The 20,857-nt window shown below is 41.0% G+C and overlaps 2 protein-coding genes across 3 annotated transcripts; one reads left to right on the top strand and one right to left on the bottom strand.

Annotated features, from left to right (window-relative positions):
* Window positions 1–654: 654 nt before the first annotated feature.
* LOC308393015 (uncharacterized protein) lies at window positions 655–3,368 on the top strand. The gene is made up of 4 exons (XM_080876449.1): window positions 655–964; window positions 1,612–1,767; window positions 2,001–2,096; window positions 2,292–3,368. Exons 2-4 carry the CDS (start codon window positions 1,696–1,698, stop codon window positions 2,529–2,531), a joined length of 408 nt encoding a protein of 135 aa, XP_080732575.1. The 5' UTR covers window positions 655–964; window positions 1,612–1,695; the 3' UTR covers window positions 2,532–3,368.
* A 6,377-nt stretch (window positions 3,369–9,745) lies between these two features.
* LOC308393014 (leukemia inhibitory factor receptor-like) lies at window positions 9,746–17,368 on the bottom strand. Of its 2 annotated transcripts, XM_080876448.1 has the most exons (12): window positions 17,350–17,368; window positions 17,122–17,227; window positions 14,384–14,529; window positions 14,142–14,292; window positions 13,792–14,055; window positions 13,556–13,682; window positions 12,407–12,543; window positions 12,180–12,325; window positions 11,937–12,090; window positions 11,398–11,511; window positions 11,207–11,297; window positions 9,746–10,759 (listed from the first exon to the last, which is right to left on the bottom strand). In XM_080876448.1, coding segments are annotated over exons 2-12 (1,395 nt in total). In that variant the 5' UTR covers window positions 17,186–17,227; window positions 17,350–17,368; the 3' UTR covers window positions 9,746–10,758. The 2 variants fall into 2 exon arrangements, with proteins under 2 accessions (XP_080732574.1, XP_080732573.1); XM_080876447.1 differs by lacking the exon at window positions 17,350–17,368 and having other exon boundaries at window positions 17,122–17,325.
* Between the last annotated feature and the right edge of the window lie 3,489 nt (window positions 17,369–20,857).

The following is a 20,857-nucleotide window of genomic DNA, read 5'->3' on the forward strand; positions in this document are numbered from 1 at the left end:
CCCTGATGGTACTTTGGACTCCGTGTATCGTGCCCACCCCCAAGATCCTATATGTATGCGTAATGAGAGTGTGAGTAATGTGAATGTCTAAGTTGTGGGATAAAATTGAGGCAGAGGCAGCCAGAAGGGGACAGAGGGGGGAGTGGCCTCCTCTGCACCCTGGTGACATACCCTTACTCCAAGGTCCTGCATGTGTGGGTGGTTGTGGTGGAGCGGGAAGAGGGAGGCAGCTGGAGATGGGGAGGGAAGGAAGGGAGGGGCAAGTGACCCCTCCCTGGGGCCAGCTCCCCCGCTGACCCCAGTAGGCACCCCCATACTCTGCGACCCGCCAGGGAAAGGGGGCCCAGGCCCATCCAGACCGGGGCCCAGTGCAGCAGCGCCTCCCAGCCCCACAGAGCCCGGGACAGTCCACCCAACCCCACCACAGAGAAAACTGCACCCACCCCACCATCCACTTATCTTCCAGACTACATAAGACAATAGACGCCCAGGCTGAGATCTTCCTCCACCTCTCCTGTATCTCCCCCTCCTGCAGAGAGAGTTCCTGAGGAGAGGAAAGCTCCTGCAAGGTGTGACAATTTCCCCCACCAGTTGAAGAGCCCCCCAGGTGGCTCGATGCACCGGCGGCACCCTGCGCCACACTGAAAAAAGTGATATTGTCTCCTTTTAAATATAGCATATTATATTTTGGTATATCTTTTCAATTCAAATGAGTAATTCCTGTCTACATATATAATTCGAGTAACTCCAGAATACATTCCCTGCGTTTTAATCCAATTAATTTTAGTTAATTAAATGTAGCTCAAAATGCTTAAGTATGTTTTTCATAGCCTCCTGCTGGGCCATTTTGCGCATGCGTTAGGACAGGCCACCATTTTGCGCGCGGACTGAAAAAGCGGACGCTGTGTGCTGCAAGCGGGCTCAAGTTAATCGCACAACTTCATATAAAGGTGGTCTAGCTTCGGTAAGTAAACCTTTTACGGTCGTTTTTGTTTTAGTTTTTTTTACCTCAGTCAAAGCATGTTGACTCTTTAAGACGTGTGCACATGGAGAAAGAAGTCTAAGTAGTTGTACAGCTCTGAACTTTGTCGTGATTTGACTTAAGCTAGCTATGTGCTCTATTAGCTACTGCTCTATTAAAAGAGTAATTGTATTGATGCGTTAAAATGTCATATGTTTTTAGTTTAGTTCTGGTGGCACACTTTGTACTAACAAATTATGGAACGAGGCAATTTCTCTGTTGTAGTTAGCTGTAAAGTTCACTGTACAGTCGCCTGCAGTTTTAAGTTGAGAAATCGTCCCTCCCGCCACAACATTGGCATTAAGGAATAGTCGGGTGGGGGAGGGGGCTTCTGAACGCGCCTGCACAGTCAGGGTGCAGTAGGAAATAAATAAGTAGGATTGGCATTGCACAACGTCTTTTGTGCAGAAACAAATAATGGTTGTAAACTGTGGAGGAGAATAACTCAGTGGTTGCCAAAAATGTGAGCTCAAAAGTGATGTGATGGCAATTGCATTGTAGCATTTAATGAAGAAATAACAAAATAATCATACCAATGATTAAGCACCAGTCTTCTTTTTTTCTGTGTGTGTGGTGTGTGTGTGATACAGGTAAATGCTGAATTCCAGTGTATTACAACACTTCAACTGGAGACGACCTTCGCGGCACAGTTGGACAGAATTACACCTCAGTTGATGACAGTTTTCCAGAAGAAGGGCGGTGTTTCTGGGCAGAAACTTGCCCACCACTTGCAGATCATGCAAGAGGTAAATCTGAATATTGCAAATTCTATTTGGATTTCTTTTGTCTTAAGTGGCAGGTCACTGGTGAGTCCAATAAGCCGTTTTAGGTGACCAGCCAAACAATCTAAATTTTGAAATTTCTTATATAAATTTTATTTACTATGTTTGAACTGACATATGATAAAATTTACTTATTGCGAATTTCAGACATTGTTCTTTTTTCCAAATTGGTTTAATCAGCAACTCTCTTTAAACAGGCTGAAAGTGATGTTAAAGTGAAAAGGGAAGCAGTTCTCAGGGCACTTTGCCTCTACCTTGGTGAAGAGGACGGAAGCCTTATTCGGGAGTTCTTTGTAAGTCATTTAAGTCATTGTAAGCAAGTCATCTATACACACACTTTTTAGATAGATATCTGTGTGTGTGTATTACACACACACACACACACACACACACACACACACACACACACACACACACACAAACGACTAGATTGGAATTTAATTGTAGAGTTAATTGTTTTTTCTTTTACCTTTTTATTAAATGTTTAGGACATTGAAGGAGATGATATCCAGAGAGACCTGAAGAAGCACACCATGGGCATTTATGTCATCAACAGGGAGGATGGACAAAATAGACATTATGATGACATTGGAATATTTGTTGAAGGGGAGATAGTCATGGACAACATTGGATCTCTGGCCCAAGCTTGTGCATTGATGCTTGGAGTAATCTATGCACTAAACCTAGCCTTCCCCAAGGAATTTAAGGACTATTATGAATTCATTTAGAAAGTGTTGATGGGATTGGATGGTGAAAAGCTCTCCCCCAAAGTCTTTGGGCTGAAGAACAAAATTGCTACTGGATAGGAAGATTTCTAAAACCACACATCAAGAGAATGCTGTTATGTAAATTACCAATGACTGGTGCTCTTGTGAATAGGAGTGAAACTCTTGTACAACCATCATTTGTTCTGTTATGTTTTGATTGAACATTTTAACTTTCAATAATGAATGTTTCACATGTGGTACATTTGAGTAGCTTGAAGAGCAACTTTGTAATTATTCAGTTATAGCTGCTGCCCTGCGTATAATCAGTGTTAACTCAACCGAATTAAAAAAAAAACAAAAACCATTCATGATTACCACACTGCAGCACACTGGTAACACTTTAAAGACTATTAATTGTTTTGAAGCGAGTATGTTAGGTCAGAAAATATGTAAAACATTCAGAATCTTCAAGGAAGGACTAGAATGGAAAGACAGTGGTCAATAAGCAGTAAGGAAAACACAAGTTTAATTTTAAGTCTAATTAGCTTATTAAAATGCAATTTCTAAATATGGATCGCAGAACAGCAAGTCTGAAACTGGTTAGTTTGTGGATGCATCAGTTTCTAATTGTGATACTTTATACTGCTGGCAGTGTTTTATTCTTTTATGTAAGGAGGGTTTTTTTTGTTTTTTGTTTTTTTTATAGAGGAAGAGAAACATTGGTTAACCTTTCCCTTGTCTGTTGTTTCTGTTTTGTTTGAATACAGCTTTTTAAAGCTACTAGTTCATAGGCAAAAGTTTTGTAATTTGTATTATACAAATTGCAGCAATTTTTCTTAGAGATGTGGATTCTTATTCTGTTTGCAACAAATTTTGCATTAATAAATGGTGTGAAAGAATGTTGTAGTTTTCATTATTGACGTTTTTAAAAACTACAAATCAGGGTAAGCAATATTTTTTAAGTAAACTTAACTTAATTGAAATAGAGAGAAATTAACAATTTGATTGATTTGAATATAAGTTTGGGACATAAGTGTAAAGGAAACAAATTATTCTGGTACATTTAACACGACCTTAGTTGGAATTACTAATAATATTTGACTAAGTCGTATCCACAACAGTTAAGTTAAAGTAGCTTAAAAATATATGTTGGTTTTACTCGCTTAAATTAAATTCAGTGTACTTAAAAAATATTTCTGGATTCAAACAAATTTATTTCGTGCAACCACTTGCCATAAAAAAATTGAGTAAATTGAACAAAACATTTTTTTCAGTGCAGGGCTGGGCCCCCATGCACCCACCCGCCCACAACCCCGGCAACACACCAACCAGGACCCAAGCCCCGGAGGCCCGGCCAGGGCCCCAGCCCAGAGACGGAGCGCCCCCAGAACCTCACGCCCATCCCGGACCCACCCAGGGGCAGCCAGGCTACCAGGTCAGTAACCCACGTCCGTCAGCACAGACCCTCCCCTAGCCCCGCTGCACGCAGCCGCGAGGAAACAGTCACCTGAGAGCCAACAGAGCCAACAGTACTCAACTGTATCGAGTACTGTGAAATTAATATTTTTATGTATTAAAATTGCTACTCCCCTTTGTCTAGAATTATAACAAGCTGAGAACACATTAGGAAACTCAGGTGTTTTAAGTTCATTCGAACCTCTAAGAGGTCTGTGGGTCTCTTGTAAAAGGACAACATCTGCCTGTAGTTTTTTGAGTTGGTTAAATATTTTTAACCTCTTTTCTCTGGAGCCAGCTCCATTTATATTCCATGTAATGAACCTCAGTGTACCCATAGATGTTTGTGTATAACTAGGGATGTATGCTGTGTGCGTCGCTTAGACAGGTGGAGAGAATACGTCACTTGTTCATAAATAAAGAGAAGGAGAGAGAGAAAAAATGTGTGGCGAGATGCTCCCTGAGTCTGACTTTGTGTATGCATAGTTACTAATATAAGTAGGCTTGGCTTAAGTGTGTGTGTCCTAAACGACTGTGTGCGCTGTCTGACTGAAGTAAATGTGCTGCCGTTGAGCGAGCGCATGGTGCGTATGTGTCGAAATAAAGGATGTTTGTGGATGAGTGTCGAAGCAGGTGATCGAGGCAGTGAAAGGAATAAAGAAAGAAACCAAGGACAGGGGTGAGCAGCATAAAACCAAGAGGGGGAAAAGAGAGAAAAAAAAACGAGAAGAAAAAAAAACAAAAACAAAACGTAAACATTCCAATTAAATCACTGACGGAGAGTGACGGTGTTAATTCTGCTATGAAATCACACTTTAAGATGCGATTTGATACTGGTAAGTTAAACAGATGTTAATGCAAGTTAGTGTGAGTGGATAGGGAAATGGTGTAGCTGATTCTTATCTGGTGTGAGGTTAATACAGCCACGGAGTGATGTTGGGGTCGCGGTGGAGCTGTCCGTCCGCGTACAGCCGGTCCACAGCGATGACAGCGCGGGAGCCCTTCTGGATGAAGCCGCGTCGGATTGGGAAGAGGACCCTGCGTCGTTCCAAGATCTCTTTGGGGAACTGGTCGTTCACACTGAAGTCCGTTCCTTTTAATTCCCTGCCGCGGCTTTTCACATGTTGCTTTTGTTTGAAGTGGCCGAATTTGGCCACGATAGGACGTGGTCTCCCGGCCGTAGCCCGAATGGGGCCGAGGCGATGTACCCAATCAAAGACGATGTTCTTCACAGTGTCCTCCGGCAGCTTCAGGTGGGTTTTGATGAAGCTTTTTACCGTGGTCTCCGCGTCCTCTCCAGCGGCTTCTGGAATACCAGAAAATACCAGATTATCACGCATGCTACGAGCTTGTAGATCGATAACTGTTTCTTTTATTTTTTTAATGTCGTTATTGAGCTGGGTAACATTATCTGTGAGACATTTCACCGACTCCCTTAGCGTGGCATTTTCAGCAGCAAGCGTTTCCACCTGCTGCTGGCTGTACTCCAGGGATTCTCGCAAGCATTTAAATTCTCGGTGAAGAATCTCCACCAAGGACAGCCTTGCGTCGAAACTGGACAATCACTTGTCGATTGACTCCAGTATGTCGGCAATATCTTTGCCGGCTGGCGATGTTGAGCCGGGGGAATCTGCCGGGCGTTGTCTTTTCGACGACGGCGTCTCAGGTTTGGCCGGGGAAGCTGCACACTGGGTCTTCTTCATCACGAGATCCTGAAAGCACTGATCAATATAATCTTGGAGAGTCTCTAAACTCTCCCCGTTGTTCTCCAGGGTGTTGGAGATTATTTACACAAATATTGTTAGTTATAAGACAGTTGATAAGTGTATTTGGTAATACTGAAGCTTAAATGAATTTGTTCAAATCTAAACTACCATTTGCTTTAATTTTCCGCCAAAATCTCCGGCGTCTGACGTCAGTTACAACATGAGTCGCTTACCTTGTCCGTCACTTACCTCTCCCTTCCGTCCTCTTACCTTGTCGCTCCTTTGTTTATTGTGCATAAATAGTGAATTGTCCTGACACAATATTGCGTTTCGCTTCTGTTATTACCATGGTACATTGACAAAAACATATACTTTTATTCACAGGATAAAACAGTTGCTTTGTATCACCAATTGTCCAGTGCGATTACAACATACAATATTATTGTCACTGCTACATTTCTGTTATGCTACCAGATATTATTTCCACTGCTAATTAATTACCGTTAAGCTCAAAGGTTATATTAATAAACGGTTAACGAATGTGTATTTATGACGACGATTTGTGAGACTGGTAAACTTACCTTTGTTCGTACGATGGTCTTTCGTTCTACACGGTGCATTTCAAGGTCCTGCACCTGTCCGTCGGTAAACTGTACCTGGGCTTGTTGCAGTGACCTGAAGTTACTAAACTTCACGAGTGTATGCACTCACTCCAAGAACCGTATGATTATAAATATGAGCGTGGTGAAAGTTGGGCAGCACGCTAACGTCTTTTGTCCACTCTGTGTGCTCGTAAGGGTCTAAACCTTTCACTCCTTTGATTTTTTCCTTGTATCTTTTCTTTGTCTTTTCGTTGAGTCTGTCTTTGTACGGACCGGCATTGTTCTCCTTTTGTTTTGTACATTATTTTTTTGTGCGGCAAAGAAAAAACAAGAAGGTATTGGAACCGGAGAATGAACATTTTGCGGTGCCTCAAATGTTTGCATTTGATGCGGTACTTGGATTCAAAGGAGCTTGCCACTTCACAGACACTTCACATGCGCATGGCACAACATAGAAGAGCTACCTCCACAGGACAAGACTTAGCAGTCCATCTGCATCTTAAGGATAAAGGTCACTCTTTCGAGGATGCCAATGTTCACATTTTGGACAGAGAGGACATGGTTTGAAAGAGGAGTGAAAGAAGCCATCTATGTCCACTGTGAGCGACCATCTTTGAACAGAGGCGGGGGTTTACGACACCAATTCTCTGCCATCTATAATCCAGTTTTGAGATCCCTTCCCAGACACCTTAACGCCCACTCACATCCTGGGCCATCTGACCTCAGGAATTCGCATGATAAGGTGGGGCCAGGTTTCACAATGAACACACCAGAAACTCTGGCTGATTGGGACCCACACCCAGTTTCACACCTTGGCTCAGGCGATTAGAGGATCATCAGGGGGTCCTTTTGTCCCTCTGTGGGGGGATACTCCCACTAGGTTTATATCTGGGACTCTCCACCATTTGACCTTAGAACTGAAGAAGCTTCTCAGATGAGAGGTGAAACGTCTTCAAGTAACTTAAAGAAGTCCAGATGCTTTTCTTTGCAAGCTCCTTTGACTACGATGACCTGGATGACAGAACCTTCACAGGTACTTGGATTGTTTTGCCACGAGTTCCCGGCATGCAATGCGTGAAAATCACGTGATTGCTAAACAAGGGGGAGGGTGCATCTGGCCTCCTCGGCTGTAATTGGTCCAGCCCAGAGTCGATCATTTCCAATTGGCCAATCCAACACCTTTCATTATATATACCCTTCCTAAAATAAAAATAAAAATCCATCGGCCCATAAAAACAAAAAATCGCCAGCGACCCACCGGGCAAATGCCCGGTATGCCCGATGGCCAGTCCAGCTATGATAGCTGTGTAAATGCACTTTACACTCCTGGCATGCAACGTGTGACAGCTCATCATTAATGCAGAGCTGGCTCCCTCTAGTGTTCATTACTCATGCCAAAATCAACACCGCAGGTCACACAGTCTTCATGGTGCTTTACTGTTTCTCTGGAAACCAACAACCAAGTTTCTGGCAGTAACCAGACACAATCAAAGCATCACATAAAGCACTTTGGAAGCTTATTGTTTTACTGGTTTACAGCATTGAATCAAAGGTAAGTTCTTGGTTCTTATAAACACAGATCAAAGGAAAATATCTCTCATCAAATTTTTCACTAACATAGGCTAAACATTAATGATCAGTCAGTCGGTTCTAAGGTCACTCTGGTGTGCAATACTTGTTCAATTCAATTCAGTTTTATTTACTCAGCACCAAATCACAACAACAGTCGCCTCAATGCTCTTATTAATGTAAGGCAGACCCTATAATAATACAGAGAAAAGCCCAACAATCATATGACCCCCTATGAGTAAGCACTTTGGCGACAGTGGGAAGGAAAAACTCCCTTTCAACAGGAAGAAACTTCCGGCAGAACCAGGCTCAGGGAGGGTGGGCATCTGTTGCGACCAGGTGGGGTGAGAGAAGGAAGACAGGATAAGACATGCTGTGGAAGCTCCAACATGACCAGTTTAGTTTCTGTAGTGATGGCAGAGCCAGTCTGACACATGAACTGAAATCAGCTGATCATAGTGACAGTGCAAGAACCAATAAACAGGATCGATAGGCAGGTAGACTAGTGATTCCAAGGAATCGTTAGTACTGGATCCAATTCCCATCGCTACGGTTGACTGTAGTTTCCATGGAAAATTCTCTGTAAACACTTTCCATTTAGTTTCCGAGTAAGGGCACTAAAACCGTAAACACAGAAGATTCCTTTCAGAGTAAAAGCTGCATCGTTTAAATGTATTGGTTGCAATGGTAAGGCAAAGCTTTTACTGTGAAGGTGAACACTACCAGTTTCTGGTTTCTGTCACACTCTTCACAATTTCACAACTGCTCAAAGAGGAGTTATCAAGTGTTTTTTAGAGACCTGCTAGTAACCAAAGCACTACATCAGTTTCAAACGAACGACTTCCGGAGCCCATTTGAAGCCAGTCAGGAAACACACATTTTTACATGGCAACCAGTGGTCGCCAGATGATCTCTGACGAGTCTCTAGGGTTGGGCGACTGAGGTGTTAGAAAATAAGGTAACTTGAGGGATACGTTTTGTCATAGGAGCAGTAACCTTTCCTCTTTGTGTCCTAAAGAGAAGCAGGAATGACTGGCCAGTAGTCTGTGTAATGAACAGACCACAAAGGTACAACAGTACCTTAGAGGAGTGGTTTTCAAATATGAAGGGATTCAAATCTCATAGAAAAAATAATATTTTGCCAAATTTTTCCTTTTCTGTGTGGATAATACGTAGGGCTTGCATGATTTTTTTTTTAAAAAGAGAGGCCTCTGTCTGCAGAGATGCAGTTGAATAATAAAGTATGAATAGTTTGAGCAAGGGGGAAAATCATGTGAAACTATGGCTCATGTGAAACTGTGGGGATAGACAACATAGGAAGAGAGGCGCCAGAATGTGTCCATATGTATCTGCACTGTGACCGCTTTCTGACCTGGCCTTAAGCAGGAAACAGGGAAATAAACAGGGCAATGTGACATTTTTCATTTCTGAGAATAGCAGGAGGAATGTGGAGCCAGGATATATGTAGGTAAGAGACAAGACAGCTGCACATACCAACGGTCATAGGATAGTGTGTATGGATTCAGTGATATAGTCACATGTGGGGGTCAGGTCAAAGGTGTTCTAAATTTATTGTGGGCTTAGAGTATAAATGTAACAGACTGAAGGAGCGTCCTTCAGATCTGCAGGAGCACTGTGCACATCTCCCCATGCGCATGTGTAAATAAGGAGGAACATGGGAAGTGAAGTATTCTGTCTCGTGTCTTACCAGGTCAGAATCAAAGGATCGGGAGCAACAGCTGGTCGCAACAGTCTGTTTAACCACGTACAACCTTTTGATTTTGCACCTAAACAAATAAAAGAACGGGTGCTAATGTATACCTTTTACAGGTTTTGAACAAGTATGTGCCTCTTTGGTCCTCAGAAGGTACAAATCAATTCAGTTCAGAATCAGAAACCTTTATTGTCATTGAGCATCAGCTGTTAGAAGCAGCTCTTGGTAGCAGCATTTATAATACATAACAATAAAACCAATAAATAGGTAACAATAAAAACAAATTTAAAGAATACAAACTATCTAATCAATAAATTCAATTTTATTTATATGGAGCCAAATCAGAACAGCTGCCTCAAGGCCCAGTACATTGTAAGGTAAAGACCCTACAGTAATAAGAGAACCCCAACAATCAGACAACCCCCTTTGAGCAACAATGGAAATAAAAAACTCCCTTTTAACAGGAAGAAACCTCCAGCAGAACCAGGCTCAAGGAGGGGCAATCATCTGTCACAATCTGTTGGGGTGAGGATAGGAAGACAGCTCAAAGACATGCTGTAAAAGAGAGCCAGTGACTGGCTCATGTGACTGAAGCAAAACCCAGCCCTAACCCTAGCCGAAGACGATAATGAAGTTGATTAACTATGTTGTAGTTCAGGGGTGGGCAATTCCAGGCCCCGAGGGCCAGTGTCCTGCAGGTTTTAGATCTCACCTTGGGTCAACACACCTGAATCACATGATTAGTTTGTTACCAGGCCTCTGGAGAACTGCAGGAGCTAATTTAGCCATTTAAATCAGCTGTGTTGGTCCAAGGACACATCTAAAACCTGCAGGGACACCGGCCCTCGAGGCCTGGAGTTGCCCACCCCTGTTGTAGTTAATGATGTCTAAAGTTCCTGTGTAAAGTTTAAATGTGTTCACACATCTAGCAGCTATGCAGATGTCTTGGTAGTAATAAAATGTATGTGGACACACAGGAAATGGGACTGTGTGGTTACTCCTCTGTGGGTAAAGTGGGGCATGGCGGGGTTTCTGCAGAAGCCTATTGTAGTCATCTTTGGAAGATGGAGAGAAGGTACAACACATCAGGTCCTGGCTACCAACAGGCTCTAGTGGTCAGAAATTATCATGCAGTTCAGGAACATCCATGACCTCGCTGTAGTGACTCTGACCAAAGTGATGATGATCAAACACATGTTCATTCTGAAAAACAGAGAAAATGACCTCATGATAATGCAATATACAAGGAAACTAATAAAGAACTGAGTAGTACAGTTGTGTGGAGTATAGAGGTAGCATTAAGCAGCCAGACAGAAAGTAATTTATTGCACTCCTCGTTGCGTCCATAAACTGACCTGAAACACACAAGAAATATCAGCTAACAAAAGAAACAACAGTTCCCCGACAGATATCCTGATTCTCTTACAGATATGTCAATATGGGGTCACTAAAATTAATATTGAATCGGTGCGTGACGTTGCCTAAACAATGCTGGATTCTGTAGTTTGTGGTTCCCTCCCAAATCGGACCACAACTGACATGTTTAGCCGAATGCTCTCTTTGTGCTTGATGCTGTTGGGTGATAGAATGCATGAAAATAAATGCCAAACAAAGATTTGGAGACAAAAGAGGCAAATGTGCACTGCTTACCACACCCGGTGTCTGTAGCAGAGGATTGTGCAGATGGACAGAATAATAAAAACTGCTCCCAGGGCTATCAAGGTCAGCACTGTCAAGTAAGCTGGTGAAAATAATGAAACGCATCAAGTAAATCAAAGAAAATGATACAGTTGACAGTCTAATTAAAGAAAACAGTCTTCAAGATGAAAAAAGTAACCTACTCGATGGATTCAAAGTAACGGTGTTGGATGAAACTGCTGTTTGTGCGTTTATCATGAAGGTGTACGAACTGATGTTCAGGTTCTTTTCAATCAGGCTGGTAGCTCCAAGAGCGACTGTATCAAGACAGAGTGACCACCAATATTACAACATAAACACATCTTTATGATCTTCAGGCAACCAGCTAATCTTTCTGTGTAGAGAAACAAAATCAGGAGTCAAACCTTGCAGATTAAATATTTTTCTTCTAGAAATGTTCATAATCAATCAAATATAGATTGCTGTGTTTTTATGACTCCAGTGGGACCATGATTTACAAAATGAGCACCACATTTACTTCAGTAAGAGACTTTAATCAATCAACTGAGACCAAAAGCTCATCAGGTAAATGTTTACTGAAGTCACATCAGTTGAGAAGCAGCAACTTTTTCTTACTTTCATATGACCTGACTTTACTCAGACTGTATAAAAGATTTGACTCATCTGTATCTCATCATACAGTTTTATTTAAAACCCTATGATTTTTAAAGAAAATACTTACCATCACCCTTCGTGCAGATTTTGACACTTTTGCTCCAGTCACCCCATTTCCAGAAATGCTGTGCTGTTCCACATCGGACCCTCACAACATAGTCCCAGTGTGGTATCAAGTCCTTGATGACTGCAGCTGTGAGGCCAACTCCAATGTTTTCAGTCTACAAGGACAAAAATTATGTTAGCTGACTTCAGTGAAGACTTTTACTTTGAAAAGCCAATACCTTAGCCTCCTTTTTAATCTACTCACTTTGGTATTAGAGTTTCCATCACTGACATCTACTTGGCATGTGATGTTGAGATTACTGTACTTCTGCACAGTCCAGCTCCATTTCAGACTGATGTTTCTGGGGTTCACAGTTGAAGCTGCCACTTTGTCTGGAGCAACCATGTGCACTAAAACAAGAGATCACAACAATCAGCTGATCTTAAAGATTAAAAATAATCATTTTAACCAAATTTTATTCAAAGCTTTACCTCTTTTGGTCAGGTCCACGTTGTCATGGATCTCGAGCTTTCCCAGCCGATTAGTTGCTGTTAAGGTCCAGTTCCTCTCAGCTGCATCCAGCTTTACTTTTTGCGAGCATTTACCTGAACGTCCATTGATGCATGAGCTAAAATGTAAAAAATATACACCGCTATTACTAAATATTTACAACTAAATAAATACAGAGGCTAGCAGGACTGCACATTCACTAGGAAGCAAAGTAAGAGTACATTTTAAATTTGTCATTGACTGAACTCCTTATTGCTTAATCAATAATGTTTGGTGCTTTAAAGTTTAGTCTATAGATCCCAAAATGTTTTTGCTTTGATGGTCTTTTAAATCAGAGCATTTCTCTCAACTGCTTGAAACTACTTTTATAAATATTCAGGTTTTTGGGTTTTTTAAGAACTCTGGTGACGAGGTGTAATGTGTGCCGTTTTCACTGCAAATCATATAAAGTGAAATTAAAGAAGAATAGCCCTGAAAACAACTCCACTGTGATTTCATCAAGGACGTTCTCTTTGTAAACTCACTTTGACTTTTGACCTATATGGCATTACATACTGTGAGAAGCATAACTACTGTTTATCCCATAATTAATCAATTTGTTTTTTGGACTATGTTTATTCTGGGCACTTTATTTTAGTTTTCAAATAATGTGTTAACCATCTCTGCGTGTGTGTGTGGCTTATACTTGGATATGCATGGAATTTACAAAGGAGAGTGGCGCACTTTAAAAGGGAATGTTTTGACAAGGCCTGATATGTTGTAGATTTTCACTCTAACTAAAAGTAGTAAACAGGGCAGCCTGTCTGTCTGTGATAGCACTGGAGTCTGCATGCTCTCGCAGTAGAGCACTTTGCTTTCTGACTATTATTTTTTCAGGTTTTTTTCCCCCAATAAATCATCCTGCAACTGAAGTTGTATAGCAAGTGCTCATTTTTGTAACTTCTGACTACAGATCATCGAGATCATCTAAAAGTACTGTTCATCAACTTTTTGTTCTTCTGAATCTGAAACGGTCTGCAGTGGTTTTTAACAAGGTGTCCAGTGAGGTGTCTTATTTTAAGATTCACACCCTCAGATGCTTCCATACAGGAGACTGTAGATATATTAGGGGTGGTTGGGTCTTATTATACCTTCCTTGGAGCTGATATGTTCTTTCCATTGCAGGATGTTCGTTTGCTGCCCTTCCTACGTTCCAAAAACAATCGATTGATTCCAGATCCCGGGTTTCACACTTAAGATCACTGTCATCAGGAGGATCTAAGTTTGTGGCAAATACCAGGAAAAACAGAAGCACATTTAAAAGAGAACCATTTATTTACAAGATCAATTTGAGAAACCACAATCTCAAATGCTACATCATACTTACAGCTGGCGTGAAAACTGGCTCCGTTGATGTCTCCTTTGGTTGTTTCACATATTACATCACTATAGTTTTCTGATTCTTGGTCCAGGTGAACAGTCAGGGAGTGCACATGTTCACTGATCTTTGTAGTTGTTACATTAGTGCCTTTGTAGTCATATAGAAACATTGTTTTAATACTTTCCCCATCTGGCACCATGCAGCAGAATGTGGCTGTGCTGCCCACCTCCAATATTTGGTCTCTTGGGAGAACCAGTATTTCACCCTGGTCTGAAGAAGCACAGTGATAAGAATAAACGAGACTGTAAAGTGTTTAAGAATCAAAAAAGATCAAATGATTTGAACTTAATATTAACCAGGTAGCGTCTTCTGCATCCATGGGCTTGATTGGTTGTTGTATTGGGACCTGAGCCGGACTGAATGGCGAGCACACTGCGATGGTAAATGGGAAGTCCATTTCCAGGAATGAGTAGATCCTATCTGTGCAGGTGCCACAACAACTTCACCCTACAACATTATCATAAACACATTAGAGGAACAGCTTTTTGTTTGGAGGCTACAGAAGTGAGGATTATAGTTACCCATAATAATCTCTTACATTGTGTTCAGGTTTGTCTGCAATGAGAAGCTGCAGCTCGTACACGAGCCCATCTCGTATCACAGAGCAAGAAGGGTCATCTTCCCACTTTAACAGGAAACTGTCGTAGTCAAGAGTCACATTCTGAGGTCCACAACGCAAAACACCTAAAGGAAGTGACCACAGGACATTTTATGGTTAAAGTGACCTGAACAATTCTTCACAGTCATCGTTGGGCTATTTGAACAGCAGTCAGTGAGGACACAGCCAGTGGTGCCAATAGTGTCGTCACTGCCCGGGCATCAAATACTGATGTTTTATTAAAGACTGTCATATCTATCTGTGCTGGTGGATGAATGAACCTACTATAGCAATCCACTTCTTAGAGCTGATGTCATTAGACATTTTCAGGTTCAAACACTACTTCAGTTCTCGAATTCAAACAATGAGCCACCAACAAAAAATTGGATATCGTATTTGAAGTGCATGTTGTGTTAGCCAGTGTTGAGCATCAAGCTATGAGGCAGAAAATTGTGGTGATCCCGTCATGTGCAATGTCCTGTAATGTAGTTATACCCATCAACTCCCATGGTAAAATATCCAACTTTAGAGCAGAAATAAACATGTTCACAACCTGATACAAAAGAGTTTTGGCCTCTGTAAACCCCTGTAATAAACAAAATAAAATCAGTTTACATTTGAGAAAAAAATACATTGTTAAAGTTTACAAAGCAGGCACTGGTGTACAAAGTTATCACAGCATGTCCAAAGGTCAAAACTGGAATGAGATGTATCATTGAAAAATAGAGGAGAGAGAGACACTGCAGCACAAGTCTGCCAGAGGCAGGAGGTAAAAGATTTCAAAGACTCAGAGAAAGACCAAGAAAAGCTTCTCTTCTGCAGAGAGGCCTTCAAGCCAGACATAAGTATGCTAAGGACACGTGGAGAAAATTACGCATAATAGAAGTATGTCCATTAGTAGATACGACAAAATGAGATCTCTTTGGCTAAATTCAATTCAATTATATTCAGTTTTATTTATACAACGCCAAATCACAACAACAGTTGCCTCAAGGTGCTTTATATTGTAAGGTAGACCCTACAATAGTACATACAGAGAAAAACCCAGACTGTTTGGGGTGAGAGAAGGAAGACAGGATAAAGACATGCTGTGGAAGAGAGCCAGAGATTAATAACAAGTCTGATTCAATGCAGAGAGGTCTGTTAATACATATTGAGTAAGCAAGGTGACTGAAGAAGAAATATGCAATGTATCATGGGAATCCCCCAGCAGCCTTCGTCTATTGCAGCATAACTAAGGGAGGACAGGGTCACCTGGTCCAGCCCTAACTATATGCTTTAGCAAAAAGGAAAGTTTTAAGCCTGATCTTAAAAGTAGAGATAGTGTCTGTCTCCTGAATCCAAATTGAAAGCTGGTTCCACAGAAGAGGAGCCTGAAAACTGAAGGCTCTGCCTCCCATTCTACTTTTAAATACTCTAGGAACAACAAGCCTGCAGTGTGAGAGCGAAGGGCCTGATTATTTAAGACCTTGTCTGTGAGGAGCAGGATTTTGAATTCAATTCTGGATTTAACAGGGAGCCAAAAAGGGGAAGCCAATACAGGAGAAATATGCTCTCTCTTTCTAGTCCCTGTCAGTACTCTTGCTGCAGCATTTTGAATTAGCTGAAGGCTTTTCAGGGAGTTTTTAGGACTTCCTGTTAATAATGAATTACAGTAGTCCAGCCTGGAAGTAATAAATGCATGAACTAGTTTTTCAGCATCACTCTGAGACAGGATATTTCTCATTTTAGAGATGTTGCGCAAAAGAAATGCTGCTTATGTTTGGAGAAAGAAGAAGGAGGTTACAGCTCGAGAACACTGTCCTTCTCATACAGAAAAGACTCCCATGAAGATATCTAAAGATTAAAAGCAAAAAAGCAAAGAAGAAAAATCCATCAAGCAAGTCTTGATGCAAGCTTACTCTTCCAGGTAAGGAAATCCCAAAAAGTTGATTTTGTTTATCTGGATTGAAGCCCGAAGAAGTCACTTGGATGAGTAATGAAATATTTCTCCCACTGAAACGATACATCCAGATGAACAGGATCAACTTTTTGGGAATCCCACTGTAAAGTTGTGAGGTGAACTGAAGATGTGACCATTTGTGTCCACAATAGTAATAATAATAATAATAATAATATCCTAGAATTTTGCTCAAAAAAGCTGAAGCAGACTTCATGGGGCCTGTTAGTAAAATTAGCCACACAGCATTTTATATTTTTTGTCAGATATTTGAGTTACAAAAAAACCCCAAACCCACCAACAAGAGGTCCACAATTATCGAAGCTAAAGACCAACAGATAGCTCGCAATGAGGTCTGTGCCCATCTGCTAGTCAAAACGATGTTGAAAATGCAAACTTTAAACCTTTATAAAACATTTAAATGGGTTGGTTATAAAAAACGAATTATCAATTAAAAAATCACCCCCTGTGCAGTTGTTACAAAGGGGAAATTACAGACACTACTTATGCCTTGATTCTGCATCTCAGTGGCTAATGCTTCCTGAAAACTCTGGTGAGTGCAAAGTCAACATAACCTGGAGCTCCACTGCATGTCTTTGGCTTTTAGCATACATAGTAAAGATTCTTTGTGCAAACTCAGGTGTATACACAACTAAGAGCTGAAATCTGAAATCTTCTTTACTAAAAATATCCAATCCTTTTCATACCTGAAGACTATTACAGAGGACGACATACTTACCCTCTCCTTGTCCATCTTGCGTGCTTTGTCTGAAGAGTGAAAACAGTAGCAACCATGTGATCATGATCTTCTTCCTTTGAGGCAATGAGCATCAGCTAACAGGTGGCTGAAAAGCATATGAAGCAAGGTTCAGGTTTTTTTTGAAGAATCAGTGCGCAAAATATCAGAGAGAAGAAGAAAGTTAGTGTCAGGTTACTCTGTGGAGCTGTGCTCCATTCACACACTCACTCTGCAGATCCATTTATATAGTAATGACTGTGAGAGCCAGGTGGACCACACACAGGAAGCTGTGTGTTCTCATAACTAGGACTCAGCTGCCAGTTGGGACACGCCTCACCCACTCTGCTGCTTTTACTGGGAACTGACCTTTTAGAAAAACATCAGTCAGAGGGAGTGAATCAGAGCCAACAAACAGAATCAATCCAAACTTCCTCATCGGATTCATCCCTCCATTACACCTGCTGGAACTAGTGTTCAGTACAGTTCTTGTGCAGTGTGGCATACCTCATCCTCTTCTACCCATTTCCTTCATAAAGAATGGCTTCTTGACAGCCACCCTTCCACTGAAACCATTTCTGATGAGTCTTCAGTGAACAGCAGATGAATCAGCTGAAGGGGCAGCTGCACCTCTCAGGTGTTTGCTGGATTTTTTTCCCCTAGTTCTTAAGGACATGACTTTCAGATTCTGGTCACCTGCTGTAGATAGCTTTGAGGTCTGTCACTTCTTCTGTTATCCACCACGAGACAAGATCTTGCTTGGAGTCCAAGACTGAGTGTGATTGATGGTCATTTGTAGGAGATGAAACTTTTATGTTATGTGTGTTTTTCTGGATTTTTGTTGATATTCTGTTTCTCTCCTTTAAAATTGGAGGCAGCTAATTTCTTTGTGTGTGAGCAAACTTACAAATTAAGCAGAGGATCAAATAATTATTTCACCCAGTGTACACACACACAGACACGCACACTTCTCAGTCCATACAAAGAGCCCTTCTAAGGTCTGAGTGACTGTGAGGGCGAAATCTGTGGAAAATGATGTGTTGTATGATGATGTATTTCTCATAACCTAATCTCTACTTTTCCAGTCATTTAAAAAGATTAATTATCTTTACACAGATTACAAAGAGGGTCTTCAGTCATGACTAACAGAAGAATTCCTTCCACTTCCCGCTTTCCACTGTGTTTTGGCAGCAAGTGACGGTTTAGAAATTTCAGAGAAATTCAAACACGACAGTCAAAATGTGAGTTTGCAGTTTCCCTGTGAGTGTTTGGTTTTAGGGATGGGGGCAAGGTAGACAAAGAACAGGGTCTGAATGAACCGGAACTGAACTTCAGCTCCAGCATGAGCCGCACTGAGTCATTGGTTTACTCAAAGTCTTTTCATGTTTAATTCACTGTAATGTTTCGTCTGCTGGGAAATGTCACCTTCTGACTACAGCAATATAAAAACACAAGTGTCCTGCACAGTTCCCACCAGTCACACACGGCATGAGGCTCCTATGATTTCTGCATTTAAGAACCTTAAAGGTACTTATTGTAGTTGTGGTTGAGTTAAACTGAGTTTATTGACTCCAGAGGAGCCAAATTCGTGCTCATTTTACAACTACACATGTTTCTTTTCCAAATATTTATTTATAAGTGACTTATGTATGTATGTATGTATATATATGTATATATTGTACTATTCTTAGTTAGCGTATTGTCTGTCTTGTCTTAATGTTGGTTTAAAATGGAGCACTGTAACAAAAAATAATTTCCCCCAGGGATCAATAAAGTATTCTGATTCTGATTCTGATTCTGATTTTATGCTTCATCTTTGGCCAAAAATTTGCTTCACGCCGTGTCCTGGAAACCCATCAGGAGCAGTTGTTTGATTCTGTTTGTGGGTGGCCGGTGCTTTTTGGTCAGCATGATTTGAAAGAATAATCATAGGTCACATATTAAATGTTCATGTCATACTAAATGTCCAGTTGGAATAACATTGGACTCTTTCTCATCCTATTTGTTGTTAGTGGCAAATATTTGGGGCTTTCCAGTGTGACTGTATTCACATGGGCAACACGAGGCCAAGCTTTGCTTCGCATTTGGTGTAACACATCAGACTGTTCATGCTTTCATGCTTATGTAGCTTTGGTTAAAGTGTTTTTTTCCCCTAGTGCTAAACAAATTATTCACCATCACCGTCACATCATAAAAAGGGCTTGTTATATATTTTCCAACAGCAATTTTAGCACAGGGGAACTCCAGGCCTCGAGGGCCGGTGTCCTGCAGGACATGTCTTGAAGTTCTCCAGAGGCCTGGTAATGAACTAATTATTTAATTCACGTGGGTTAACCCAGGGTGATATCTAAAACCTGCAGGACACCGGCCCTTGAGGCCTGGAGTTCCCCACCCCTGTTTTAGCAGATTATGAGTCTACCTTCCGACTGTGGAGCCCATTTAAATTCAGTAAATATTATCACCTTCACAGGACCAAGTTGCTGCCACGTGATTGGCTGATTTGTGTTAAACAACTTAACTGGTATACCTAATGAAGTGGCTGTGAGTGTCCATGAACCATGGTGCTAAAAGAAAAAACAAACAAAAAAACGCCACATGTTACCATAAGAATAAAATAAAGAAAAATATACAAGAAACAAGTGCTTTGAACAATATTCATTTAATCATTCTTTTAACTTTGTATTTTTTACATTCACAATAATTACATCGTTCCCATCGTTTAAACTGGCCAACAAAATTCTGTTAGTCAAATGTGAACACACAACCTCATTTAGACTCCAGTAAACATGTTTTAGTGTAATCTTAAAGCCTAATCTTTAAGTGCTGCAGAACAAAGCAACATAACATATGGCCTTAAACCCAGTTAAGGCCATTCGCGATCTATGATTGTGGTGAACTTTTAGACTCTAGTCAAAAGTCAAGTTCACACAGTGTGGGAAAAGTCATCAAGAAGAGAAGGCAGAGTAGAGCAGGGTTGCAAAATGGCTTGCAGCTGTTACTGATTTCCAACAATGTGGTCTCTGGTGGGCTTGATCTAAACTTCTCTGGTTATGTTTTAAACTATGGAATAGTCCAAACATGTTATTTTCTAAAACTTTCTCCTATTTTTACAAGTTCAAGACTAAAAAAAGTAATAAAAACATTTTCACCCTGCGCAGCTTTGTGCATTACACAATGATGGAAGTCTAAGGCACACAAGTACAAACCAGACTGCTAGCTACAGATAACTAGAGATAACAGATAAATATTCTTATCAGACAACGAGCAGTCTTCATTAATGATTTTTTTTTCAAAGTACAGAAAATAATCTGTGTGATCAAGTTTTTAGGGCCCGAGCACTGAGAGTGCGAAGGCCCTATTGTATCTGCTCCGTTTGTTCTTCTTCTTCTTGTTATTATTATTATTATTATTATTCAGGAAAACAAGGGCGTTTTTCAGGGCCTAAACATGCTCAAAAACTCATGAAATTTTGCACACATGCCAGGTCTGGTGAAAAATTTTGTATTTTAATGGTTTTACATATGAGCACTGGGAAATGGCTCTAGAGCGCTACCTATGCCTTGTTAAATGCAGCCCTACGACCACATCGTTTGAGCTACATGTATGAAATCTGGCACACATGTGTATCATGCCGAGACAAACAAAAAAGTCTGTGGGCCCATTGACGCAAACCAAACAGGAAGTCCGCAATTTAGAAGTGAAGGTGACATTTTGGCTCTAATTTTTCCATTTCCACGCC

The sequence above is a fragment of the Rhamphochromis sp. 'chilingali' genome (genome assembly GCF_963969265.1).
Source record: "Rhamphochromis sp. 'chilingali' genome assembly, chromosome: 2".
Taxonomy (NCBI): domain Eukaryota; kingdom Metazoa; phylum Chordata; class Actinopteri; order Cichliformes; family Cichlidae; genus Rhamphochromis; species Rhamphochromis sp. 'chilingali'.

What these genes read in the sequence shown, in the direction of transcription:
- LOC308393015 (XM_080876449.1), top strand. Translation starts at nt 1,696, where the DNA reads ATGACAGTTTTCCAGAAGAAGGGCGGTGTTTCTGGGCAGAAACTTGCC. An exon ending in ACTTGCAGATCATGCAAGAG is followed by an intron (nt 1,768 to 2,000) that starts GTAAATCTGAAT and finishes CTCTTTAAACAG; the next exon opens with GCTGAAAGTGATGTTAAAGT. An exon ending in GCCTTATTCGGGAGTTCTTT is followed by an intron (nt 2,097 to 2,291) that starts GTAAGTCATTTA and finishes TTAAATGTTTAG; the next exon opens with GACATTGAAGGAGATGATAT.
- LOC308393014 (XM_080876448.1), bottom strand. Translation starts at nt 17,185, where the DNA reads ATGATCACATGGTTGCTACTGTTTTCACTCTTCAGACAAAGCACGCAA. An exon ending in ATGGAAACTCTAATACCAAA is followed by an intron (nt 12,091 to 12,179) that starts GTGAGTAGATTA and finishes TTGTCCTTGTAG; the next exon opens with ACTGAAAACATTGGAGTTGG. An exon ending in CGTTACTTTGAATCCATCGA is followed by an intron (nt 11,298 to 11,397) that starts GTAGGTTACTTT and finishes TATTTTCACCAG; the next exon opens with CTTACTTGACAGTGCTGACC.